We start from the raw sequence: 12,536 nt of genomic DNA, 5'->3' as shown, positions 1-12,536 counted from the left end.
GTCTTGGCGAGACCACAGTGTTGAATAATGGGTCTGAATTCCCAAACGCGGGCATCTTTGACAGAGGGTGGACCCCAGGGTGGTGACAGAACCTCACTGAGTCCGTGGAGACCTCGTGCTTCCAAGATGGTGCCAAGACCCCTGTTTGAATGCATGCAGAATCAGCTTTGCATTGTGAAGACTCACGATCAAGGGTAAAGAGGCCGTATTTTATGAACCAAGTACAGAGAAGTCGGGAGACGCCAACCTCTCCCGATCGGGAGACGCTGTTTCGTTTCATGACTCGAATAGGACAGATACTCTTAAGCACCTGCCGATCCCGAGAACTGTTCGTGTTTCTCTGAGAAGATGATAATAAGTATATAACCACATGGACAGAGTTGATGGAGGGCAGGCTGCTCAGTCGGCCTGAGTGGTGATTGATTTGGTCTCTGGGGTGTTGAACTTCTAGGAAATCACATCTTCTTCTTCTTCTTCTTTTTTTGCTTTTGAGGATCGTTAAGTATAGCGAGCAGTTTTCATCCAACGACGCCATCATGTCGGGCTGCCTCCCCAGCAACCCTTGGATAACAGACGACACCCAGTTCTGGGATTTAAATGCCAAACTGTACGTATTCGAGATGTCTGTGTTCTTTTAAAAGAAACTTTTTGAGACAATTTTCGTGTCATAGAATTCACTCACTTAAAGTGTATGTTTTGGTGATTTTGACTAGAATCATGCAACTACCACAGGTCAATTTTTAAAGTATTTCCATCACCCAAATAAGAAACCCCTACCCTTTAGAATCCACCTGCAATGCAGGAGACCCAGGTTTGATCCCTGGGCCGGGAAGATCCCCTGAAGAAGGGAATGGCTACCCACTCCAGTAGTCTTGCCTGGAGCATCCCATGAACAGAGGCCCTTGGCGGGCTGCCGTCCGTGGGGCCACAAAGAGTCAGACAAGACCGAGCGACTGACGCACATACCCTTTAGCTATTACCCCAAGTCTGCATCCCCCAAACCCCGCCAGCCCTACTCAGCCACTAAACTGTCTGTCTCTCCAGGTTTGCCTCATCTGGACTTTTCATATAAATGGAATCGTACAATATGAGGTCTTTTGTGATTAACTTTTTTCCCTTAGCATGATGCCTTCAAAGTTTATCCATGTTGAAGCAGATATTAGTACTCAATCTCAAATTATGGATGAAAAATATTAATTTTATGGCTAGACCACACTTTGTTTATCCATTCATCAACTGATGGACATTCAGGTTGTCTCTGCCTTCTAGCAGTTGTGAATGTGCTGCTATGAACGTTCATGGGCTCGTTTTCACATGGACGTATATTTCTCATTTCTCGGGGTGTGTGCCTAGGAATGGAACTGCTGGGTCAAAGGGTAACTCTGTTTTAACAATACAGAGGTGGTTTTTGAAAAGGAAACAGTCATCTCTATGGCTTTCCATTCTTGATTTCTAATTAGAGTAAAAATAAGTTCCAGGAAGGCAGAGCCCTCAACCTGCCTTGAGGAATTACACCACTCATTTCTTCACTATTTGTGAAATTTGAGGGGTTCTTGCTACATAAATCTGCTGTTTGGAAGAGGGGGCAAAGGGTGAACTGCAGATGAGAAAGCCAAGCTGACAGAGGAAGAAGGGCCCCTCAGGGGGGGAGGAGGGGAGAGGAGGAGGGAGGAGGGGCAGGAGTGAGGGCATGAGGTGGGGCAGGCGGCAGGGCCGGGGCGTCAGGAGCAAACCATGGCCGCCGGCTCCTGAGGCCTGCGGAGCACCCCGGGTTCAGAGCAGCCGGGTGAGCAGGCCTGGGGGGCGCCCTTTCCCCTTCTCCGCGTAGCCCTGTGGTCAGCTGACGGGGCAAGGAGGGCGCCCATGGGAGTCGGGGGTCAGCTGCAGGGCCCAGGACTCTGGAACCATCTTCGGGCGGCTCTGGTTATGAGGATGGTCTCCTTCAGCCTGTGTGTCTCTCCCAGTGTGTAGAATAAGAGTTGTTGTTGGGGTTCAGTCGCTCAGTCGTGACTCTGAGACCCCATGGACGCAGCACACCAGGCTTCTCTGCTCTCCATCTCCGGGAGTTTGCTCAAACTCGTGTCCATCGAGTCGGTGATGCCATCCAACCATCTCACCCTCTGTCAGCCCTTCTCCTCCCGCCTGCAACCTTTCCCAGCATCAGGGGCTTTTCCAATGAGTCATCTCTTCGCATCAGGTGGCCAAAGTATTGGAGCTTCAGCTTCAGCATCAGTCCTTCCAGTGACTATTCAGGACTGATTCCTTTAGGATGGACTGGTCTGGATAAGAGAGGCCACCTGAATCTGGGCCTGGTGTGGTGGCCAGCCCTCGCCTCTGCAGGCCTTGGAGGATGCGTGCGTGTCCCTCTGACCTGAAGGGTTAGCGGGGCAACCCCCCCCACCACAGCCCCACCCTGGGCAGCCAGCTCCTGACCCCAGGCCCAGGGGACGCGTCTGAGGCTGCATTTTCCGAGCAGGGGGTTACTTGGCGTGTCTGTGCAGGGGTGGGGGAGGGGCCGCGTGGAGGTTAGCGGGGCCGAAGCCCCTCGCCCCACGCAGACGGCCGCCGGCACACCCAGGGGTCTGGAGCACTTACACGCGGTGGTCCTTGCAGGGTGGACATCCCAACCAAGATGCGGGTGGAGCGCTGGGCCTTCAACTTCAGTGAGCTGATCCGGGACCCCAAGGGTCGGCAGAGCTTCCAGCACTTTCTCAGGAAGGAGTTCAGCGGTGGGTCTTTGATTTGGTTCTTAATAGAAACATTTGCTTCTGGAGACACTCCTGCACGTCTAGCCTGGGGCTGGAGGATGCTGGCAGGGGTGTTCGGGGCTCTGCTCGGGCCAGCTCTTGGCGGGAGCTTTCCGGACCCGCCCCCTCCCTGGGCTCCCTGGTTGGGGGGGTCGCTTTGCTCACGGAAGCCGTGTGAGCTGTGACTCACCTTCCCCTCTGGCTGCCGGCCCCTGCTCACCCTGAGCCCCGGGTCACCCGTCACGAGCCCCACGTCCGTGCCGCCACGCGCCTGGCTTTCTTCAGCACGGGGCGCCCCGGCTGCCTGTTCAGTTCGCCTGGGCCCCACTGCCAGTGGTTCCTTTCTGACTGGTTTGGGGTGGGCTCTCTGAAGTTTTGCTAACTCCCCCAGTGACTGTAACATGTGGCCACGATCAAGGGCCACCATCTCAGCTCCCAGTCTGCTTCCTTAAGGTGCAGGGCGTGGAGTGGGTGGGGCTGGGGGTCTAACCCTGATGACCGGAGGTGGAGCTGTCGTAGTAACAGTAGACATGAAGGGAAAGTGTTGATCACTCAGTCGCGTCTCTCTTTGCGACCCCATGGACTGAAGCCTGCCTCTGTCCATGGGATTCTCCAGGCGAGAATACTGGGGTGGGTTGCCATTTCTTCCTCCTGGGGATCTTCCTGGCCCAGGGATGGAACCTTTGTCTCCAGCACTGCAGGTAGATCCATTACCATCTGAGCCACCAGGGAAGTCTGTGGACGTAAAGTGGACAATGAATATAATGCCCTCGAATCGGCCTGAAGCCGTCCCTCCCCCTCCCGCCCCCAGTCCATGGAAAAGCTGTCTTCCATGAGGTGGGCCCCCGGTGGTGAGAGGCTGGGGACCACTGCTGGGCCCACACTTCATGTGCCGGCCGCGGGGGCCCTGCAGCCTCCTAGATACGGCTCGCGGGGAGGCACCCGGGAAAAGCGGAGGCCGGACTGGGGCCGCGTCCCGCGGGTGGGACATCCCGTGGGCATCACCGCCTGCCCTGAAATCCTGGCTCTCGTTGGTCCTCTTACTTCCCGCCAGGTCCCGAGCCCCGGGGCACCCTTGACCCTCCCTTGCTCCCCGAGACCCGTTGGCCTGTGAGTTGCACCTGAAACTACCCCGTGGGGCGTGCCATGAGCCTGTGTGCCTGCCTGATGTGGCAAATTACGTTCTAATAGGGATTCTGGAAAAGCCTTTTCTCTTGACTAAGCCTGATTGCCAGGATGTGATAAACCCAGAGATGGGAGGGGGCTGCTTTGGGGCAGAAGCACGCCGCGAGGAAGTGGGCCGGGCGACATCTAGTGGCCGGCTGACGAACCACACCCTGAGCTTATCCCATCCATTGGTTACTTGGCATCAGTGAAAATTCATCTCTTAAGATTTCCTGCCGTTATTTTAAAAAAAGAGCACTATTGAGGATCTCTGGATGAGATCCCCAAGGCTTCTGGTACAGGAAGAACAAGTAAACAGTCCATTTCATTAAAATTTAAAAAATTGAGATATGCTTCACGTTATAAATTCAGACCGTATAATCCACCTGCTGTTTCAAAGTGTGCAGTTCAGTGCTCTGTATTAGACTCACAAAGTTGCACAACAGCCACCACTATATAACTCTAGAACCTTTTCTGCACCCTAAAAAAGGAACCCTAACCCATGTAAGTCATTCCCTATTCCTCTGTCTTCCTCTCTCCCCACAGCTCCCTGCCCCAGTCCTAGGCAACCACTAATTTTCTTTCTATTTTCATGGATTTGCCTCTTTCATGGATTTGGACATTTTCTATAAATGGAATCATACAATATGTGGCTTGCTGTCTTCTTTCACTTAGGATAGTATTTTCAAAGTCTTTCCGTGTTGAAGCATGTAATACTGCTTCATCCTTTTTAGTGGCCAAATAATATTCCATTCTGGCTTCCTTGGTGGCTCAGTGGCAAAAATACGCTTGCCAATACAGGAGACGTGGGTTCGATCCCTGGGTCGGGAAGATCCCTGAAGAAGGAAATGGCAATGAATTCCATCCGGTATTCTTGCCTGGAGAATCCCATGGACTGAGGAGGCTGGCAGGCTACAGTTCATGGGGTTGCAAAGGAGTTGGACACGACTTAGTGACTGAACAACAGTGTTTGTTCCATTCTGTGAATACGCCAGCTTCTGTGTGTCCAGTCCTCAGGTGGCAGATGTTTCGGTTGTTCCACTTTTTGGCTGTTATGGGCAGTACTGCTGTGAACATCCATGACACACTTCTGTGAGCTCATTTGTTTACACTGATAAAATATCCACAAGCCTGGCCATTGTAACCATTCTAAGTGTGAGTTCAGTGAAATTAACTGTCACCACCATCCATCGCCAGAGCTTTTTAATCTTTCCAAACTGAAACTCTGTCCTCTTTCAACGCTAACTCCCCACCCCCCTGGAGACCATTCTGCTTTCTCGTCTGAGTGCTCTGGGGACCTCGTCTAAATGGAATCGTACGGGCTTTGTTCCTTTGTGTCTGGCTCGTTTCACTTAGCACCGCGTACTTCAGAGTTCATCCGTGTTGTGACTTGTATCAGGATTTCCTTCCTTTTTCAGGCTGAATAACGCTCACTGTACGTAGGCACCACTTGTGTTTATCCGCTATTGTCCAGATGAACATTTGGGTCGTTCCCACCTTTTGACTTTTGTGAACAATTGTGCATTTAGTTTTACTCCGAAGCAATGAACTGTCTTTTGCTGTGGGCAAGGTGGTCTCCGGGGCCCTTGAAGTAAGGCCAGTGGCTGTCACTCAAGAGCATCCTGGCCTGCTTGCTCCTGCGGGTGGTCTTGGTCCTCAGGACTCCCTGGATTTTATGCCAGAGAGGAAGGGTCTCTATAGAGTTAGGGGACAGAGTCAGCTTGCTTAGGCTCCTACAGCCTTCTCTGGTCAGAAATGCCCGGGAGGCTTCCAGAGAATATGGAAATGGAGCAGAGGGATGGTGTGGTACATTTCCCCACATGATTCACTCCCCCCCACAGGCACACACACTAGTCATAGACACATGCACACACGTGTCCACACACACCGTACATACCATAGCCACACATATCCACATGTGTCTGCACACACACCATACAGACACATGCATGCACATGTGTCCACACACACCGTACATACCATAGCCACACACATCTACATGTGTCTGCACACACATCATACAGACACATGCACGCACATATGTGTGCAGACACGCACATACATCATGCATACACATACAGACACAAGCATACACACATGTGTCCACATGTGGGCACACATGCACACAGGTGTATAACACATCATACAGACACATACACAGACGTGTACACACACAGATGTGTGCACACACAGCCGTGTACACACACACAGACGTGTACACACACAGATGTGTACACACACAGAGATGTGTACACACACACAGGCGTGTACACACAGAGACGTGTACACACACAGGCGTGTACACACACACAGATGTGTACACACGCAGATGTGTGCACACACAGAGATGTGTACACACACACAGGTGTGTACACACACACAGACGTGTACACACACAGGCGTGTACACACACAGTCGTGTACACACACACCCGTGTACACACACAGCCGTGTACACACACACGTGTGCACACACAGCCGTGAACACACACATACACAGACGTGTACACACACACACACAGAGACTCCTGCTTTCCCACTGCTGTGACTGCCTTTGTTTTCTCGGGTGACACCGCCACCTGGGGTGATGTTCTAGGTGCTCACACTTCTGGGTGCCTGGGCACCAGTTAGACAGCATGCAGCTGCAAGGACACAGGAGGGGGGCACCTGGCTTTCCTTCTGGGCCCAGAGGGGCAGGGTCTCTGGTTCAGGGGGCCCTGTGTTTAGTCCCCTGCCCCCAGGCCTTCCCGGAGAGTCAGTCCTTCAGGGTCGCGGCTTCAGCAGCGTATCTGTGAGGGGCTCTGGAGGGAACACGGCCTGCAGGGGCTCTCAGAGGCGGGGTCTCTGTGCACCAAGGAGGCACCCTCGGCGCGCTCCCTGGGTTCATGCCCTCTCCCGGCCCCTGGCCGGAGCACCCAGGCGCCTGTGGGCCCACCTCCACCCCCGCTCTCACGGCTCAGGGCGGGATCCATGCCGGCTGACCGCTTCTCTTCTTTCCCTCCCCCGCCTCCCATCCGGGCTCCCGTCTGGCTGTTCATGGCGTCCACACTTTGCCCCTCGCAGGGGAGAACCTGGGCTTCTGGGAAGCCTGTGAGGACCTGAAGTACGGAGATCAGTCCAAGGTCAAGGAGAAGGCGGAGGAGATTTACAAGTGAGCATGAGCCGCCCGAGGTAGACTGGACGGAGGCAGCCAGTGCACCTCGCGTGTGGGCGCCTCCCCCCTGCTTCGGGGGGCCGGGGGTCACCCCGCCCACTGTTTGCTCTCTAAGAGGTTGGGAATTCCAAAGTTGAGCACACTTCACATTCCCGGTGCGGGCGGTGAAGTCGTCTTGCTTCTAGGAAATGTTGCTTGACAACCTGTCCAGATGCTTAGGTGTCTTGGAAAAAGACCCCTTTCACCCAAGGGGGTGTGCGTTGGTGGGGGGGGGGGGCGAGTCACGTCTGCCAGTCCCTCCCCCGAGCAGCTGGGAAGGTTCCATTCACTGACTTGGTTTGGCTTTCTTTTTAAAATTTAAATTTAGCTTTGGCCGCACTACACGGCCTATAGGATCTTAGTTCCCTGACCAGGGATGGAATTCACACCCCCTGCTGTAGAAGTAGGGAGTCTTTACCACTGGACCCCCTGGGGATTCCCGGTTGCTGACATTCTCCTCCGGGTCTCAGGCTGTTCCTGGCCCCCGGGGCGAGACGGTGGATAAACATAGACGGCAAGACCATGGACATCACGGTCAAGGGGTTGAAGCACCCCCACCGCTACGTGCTGGACGCGGCGCAGACCCACATCTACATGCTCATGAAGAAGGTAGGCAGGGCCGGCCGAGCGTGCGCCTGGAAGTCCTCCCGTCCCGAGGACCTGGATGCGGGAGAAGGGGGAGCGTGTGGTGGTGGCCGGAAGTCCTCCCGTCCCCGGGTACCGGGATGCGGGGGAAGGGGAGCGTGTGGTGGTGGCCGGAAGTCCTCCCGTCCCCGGGTACCCGGATGCAGGGGTAGGGGGAGTGTGTGGTGGTGGCCGGAAGTCCTCCCGTCCCCGGATGCGGGGGAAGGGGGAGGTGTGGTGGTGGCCGGAAGTCCTCCCGTCCCCGGGTACCGGGGTGCGGGGGAAGGGGGAGTGTGGAGGTGGCCTTGCTGCTGTAGCGTGCTGAGCTGTCAGCTGTGTCTTCCACCTGCTGCAGGGCTGGCCCCTCCCTGTGCTGCCGAGCCCTCTGGCCAGGGAGGAGCAGCTGCTGAGGCTGAAGCCCTCTCAGGGCGTCCGACTCTGCAGTTGAAGGGCTGTCCTGACATAGTGGCTGCACTGACTTACATTCCCACCACGCGTGCGGGAGGGTTCCCTTCTCTCCACATCCTCTCCAGTCTTTTTCGCTTGCAGTCTTTTTCATGATGGCCGTTCTGACCGGTGTGAAGTGGCACCGCATGAGGGTTTTGCTTTGCGTTGCTCTGATGACCAGTGATGTTGAGCATCTTTCTCTGTGATTGTCGGGCCGTCTGTCCGTTAGTTCTGCCCACAGTTCTCATGACTTTTGCTCTCACTATGTAGTCTTTAGAATGATACCATTTCAGGAAATTAAAATCAATTCCCCGTTGGTTGCTCTGGGCTTTCTCCTGTATTTGTTGGGACTGAAGTTTGCAGTTGGTTTGAGTGAGGCAGCATTCAGGAAGTGACTTCTCTGAACCTGCCCAGGGTCCCTGGAAAAAGCCACACAAAGGAGTCTGGGCTTCCCTGGTGGCTCAGACAGTAAAGAATCTGCCTGCCAGTGCAGGAGACCTCAGGAAGATCCCCTGGAGAAGGAAATGGCAACCCACTCTAGTGTTCTTGCTTGGAGAATCCCATGGCCAGAGGATCCTGGCGGGGTACAGTCCATGGGGTCCCAAAGAGTCAGATACGACTGAGCAACTCAGCACAGCACTGTAAGTGATCAGGTGAAATGGATGCTGCCGGCCTGGGGATCACACTTGAGAACCGTGGCTTTAGATGCAGATCTGAATGCCTTGAGCACAAGGAAACAAATCCTCTCAACTCCCATTTCGCTGCTGGGAGTAGGCTGGGAAAAAGGCAAGTGTGTTCTTTTGACTGGACCCATTCCTTCTCACAAGTCTCGTTTTTCTCTTGTTCCTGCCAGGACTCTTATGCTCGCTACTTAAAATCCCCAATCTATAAGGAGATGCTGGCCAAAGCGATTGAACCCCAGGAAACTACAAAGAAAAGGCAAGTGGAATGGGCTGAAATCACTCATGGCCTGCTGTTTTGTTTACAGGGAAAGGAGGATCTCTTTCAGCCAAATGGCTATTATCAAGATATTTTCTGGATGAAAATGTGGAGACTGGGAGGCATTCTTAGAGTCTGATTGCCTTACTGGCTTCATCACGCTCTGAAAGCATGCTGGCGAGATGCACATAGTCATTACTGCCAGTCAGTTTTGTTCTCCTAACGCTGGTTTGAAAGAGTTTTGATTATCAGATGGAATAATGACCTTTATTACAGATGGAAGCATCGCATTGGCCTTTTAATTGGCACACTTCTCCACTCCAAACTGGTGTTTAGGAGTTAATTTAGCTATGTCCTGATAATATCCTTTGTGATGGCTTAAGACTGTGGAGACGGGGGCAGATTGCTCCCAGAGAAAAGCGCTGGCCCTTCGGGGGACGAACAGGGGAACTATTCCTGCTGATCACAGGGGACTGCCTTTCATCAAGTCCCTCCGTTCCTCTATTAATGCACACCTTTCTCACTGGAGATGTGAATGTCCGAATGTCCGTCTGGCAGCCCTTGGGCAAAGGATAAAACGTCCCGAAGGGCAGTTGGAACTCTCTGGGGGCGAAAAAGAAAACGCTAGAGGGATTTAAGATTCAGAAGAGCAACCAAACAACAGCTTGAACAAAGATTTGGGACTTTGGCAGAGCTTTCCCAGCCCCAGGACTGCTCCCCCCCCCCCCCAATAGATGTTTCCCATTTGTCAGCTCAGCCCCACGCCAGGCGCTTTTCCAGCGTCTCCAGTCAGTCCAAAGGAGGGGGTGGTTGGACCAGAGCCTTTATCAGAGGAGCTTTAAAAGACCCCAAGTTGATTTCATTTTTGAGAATAATGGCCTTGTTATGAAAAGGAGAGAAAGGAGGTCTTGGTGGTGCTATTCTCCTAGGTTTACGGGGTAAGGACGGGAGTTCAGTGTCCCTGGGGACTTGAAAGTTCCTTCTTTAAGCCACAAGAAACGGCCACAATAGCTCCAGACGTCCTGCCAGAAAGTAGTGGGGAAGGGAGGGGAGCGTCATGTGCCTCCGTCCAGATGGTTTTTAGGTTGGCACGGATCTGAGCAATCAGCTGGGCTCTCGTGTGGGGTGCCTGGGCGCTTGCCTGGGGTGGCGCTGGACCGCGGGTGCAGAGCTCGGCTTCAGGGTCGAGTACCGCGGTCTGGTGATGCTCTCGGCGCCCTGGGTAGTAAGCGCACCCTGGGGACCCGGGGAGCCCGGCCGGTGGCTGTGCGGGGATGGCAGGGCTGTGAGTGTGTCCCGTGACTGCCAGGCGTGAGGCAGCGCACGAAACGGAAGCTTTCCAGGGCAAGTTAAGTGGCGCCCCAAGCAGGCAGGCGGGGGTGGTGGGGAGACCGGGCCTCAGGCCCCGCTCACAGGTGGGGGCGTGGTTCCTCCCCGGGCAGGTACGGAAGCTCCAGGGGTTACATGCTCCCGAAATTTGGAGAGGTCCTAGGTCTGAAGTCGCCCTTTGCGGCTGACTTGTCCAAGCCTGCTCACGGTCGCCTCCATCACACACCCGGAGCTGTGTCCTGGCGTCCGAGGAGACGGTGGACAGCGATGCGAGGTTGGCGCTGGCGGAAGAGGCGGACGGGCCGGCGCATGCGCACAGTGCTCCGTGGGAAGAGGCCGGGGAGTCGGCGCATGCGCACAGGGCCGCCAGCGCATCCCCGGCTCCTCCGGCCGCTTCCCCTTCCTCTGCCGGTCCAGCCTCGCTCTGCGATGGCCTCGCGCTTTCCTTCCTTCCCAGAACCTTGACTTTTGAAAACAAATGCCCCAGTTCTCCCTGGGGGGCGAGAGCCCTTCGGCTTCCAGTAGCCAGGCCCCCTTGTCCCGTTCTTTCCAGAAGAACCTCGAGGAAGCTAAGGGGGCACGTTGGTTTCCGACGCTGCGGCGGGTGGTGTCTGCTCGGCGCTGCCCTTCTGGCGGCCTCTGAGAGCTGATGGCAGCTGGGCCTCACTCAGGCCCCGTCCTCCCGCGGCCGGGGGGCCTCCGAGGGTCCCCCTTGAGGTTCCCCGGAGGATGGGGGGCCGCCAGAGGCCGGCCTCGCCCCGCCAGGTGTCCAGTGCTGCCCTCTGCCGACCGCCCCCTCCTCCCTTCCAGCTCGAGCCTCCCGTTCATGCGGCGGCACCTGCGCTGCAGCCCTAGCCCCGTCATCCTCCGGCAGCTGGAAGAGGAAGCCAAGGCGCGGGAGGCGGCCACCACGGTGGACATCACCCAGGTCATGAGCAAGCTGGACCGCAGGAGCCAACTCAGAAAAGAGCCGCCTCCCAAATAAATCCACAGTTGCTTCCTCCCGGGGTGGGGGAGGCCTTTCCGCGTTCGCGGGGCGGTGGGCCGCTCGGGTTCACGCTGATTCCTCAGACCCCCGTCCTGGGCTTCCCCTCCCCCTCCAGCTCGCCAGGGGCCGGGTGGGCAAAGGCAGGGCGTCGGGCACATGACCCCATAGCTGTGACACCTGCCTGCTTCCCTCCGGAGCCCTTGGGGTGAGAGCCAGAGAGAAAAGCCGCCTCCTGAGCCGCCGTTGGCTTCGGGAAGTTCAGAAGGGCCCTCCCCACCCCTCCTCACCGTTCTTTCAGGCAGGTTTGTTGCTTCCAGTGGCTTCCTGAAACTCCTCCAGTCTCTCCAAGTTAGACTTGGTCTCTAAAGCAGTTGGAGGCCGCCCCCTCCCGCCCCTTGCAAGGGGCTGCCTCAAGGTTGCTCCGCCAAACCAGCCCAGGGAGGCTCTGCTGACACCGTTCTGTTGACCCTGTTCTTGGTCCTGAGTTTTGAGGGCCGCTGGGGTCTCTCCTTGGCTTTTGCCTCCTCGCCCCGTTACACAATGCCGGGGGAATTAGTAGCTGGTAGGAATGAAGGGCGCTGGCCGGAGGCCTCTGGATTGGTCCAGGTAACATGGAGCATCTTTCTGGACAAAGGATGTAGGTGTTGATGTCTTCATTCGTAGAAGGAGGGATGGTTGGAGGTCTGTGACATTTTCAAAGTGAGTCAGGATCAAAGGTAGTTCTCTTCAGGTTATTTTCTAGATGCTGGTGCTTCCTACCTTTGTAGCTTTAGTTAGGTGAACCCGTGGCGGGACAGTACTCATTCTGTTTTTCCCAGTCAGAGACCAGTTTACACTCTGAAAGAGCAACTAGAGAGGTACTTTGTTCATCTGTCCTTTGAAGAATGTTGGAGTCCTCCTATGGGGGGGGGGGCACCTCAAGGAGAAATTTCAGGTGATGAACCTTTTGTGAACTGAGTGACATGAGGGGAGGGACAATACTTTACCATTGGAGTCTATGCTTTAGACCTAGTTAATTCTGCATAAATGTATTATGTGAATGGATGGATGGATGAATTGATGAATGAATGGGTGGATGGATGGATGGATGGATGGGTGGGTGGATG

At 55.2% G+C, this 12,536-nt stretch overlaps 1 protein-coding gene across 1 annotated transcript in view; it reads left to right on the top strand.

The window, feature by feature from the left end:
- RGS9 (regulator of G protein signaling 9) overlaps positions 1 to 12,536 on the top strand; it is a 63,414-nt gene that overhangs the window by 39,476 nt on the left and 11,402 nt on the right. Inside the window, exons 13-18 of the mRNA XM_065910073.1 lie at positions 494 to 607; positions 2,614 to 2,729; positions 6,974 to 7,061; positions 7,574 to 7,712; positions 9,028 to 9,113; positions 11,253 to 11,370. Coding sequence (XP_065766145.1) covers positions 494 to 607; positions 2,614 to 2,729; positions 6,974 to 7,061; positions 7,574 to 7,712; positions 9,028 to 9,113; positions 11,253 to 11,370 — 661 coding nt within the window. The remainder of the gene's footprint in view (positions 1 to 493; positions 608 to 2,613; positions 2,730 to 6,973; positions 7,062 to 7,573; positions 7,713 to 9,027; positions 9,114 to 11,252; positions 11,371 to 12,536) is intronic.

Source organism: Muntiacus reevesi, chromosome 18, assembly GCF_963930625.1.
Source record: "Muntiacus reevesi chromosome 18, mMunRee1.1, whole genome shotgun sequence".
In the NCBI taxonomy this organism is placed as follows: domain Eukaryota; kingdom Metazoa; phylum Chordata; class Mammalia; order Artiodactyla; family Cervidae; genus Muntiacus; species Muntiacus reevesi.
This window is presented reverse-complemented; position numbering and strand designations above follow the sequence as displayed.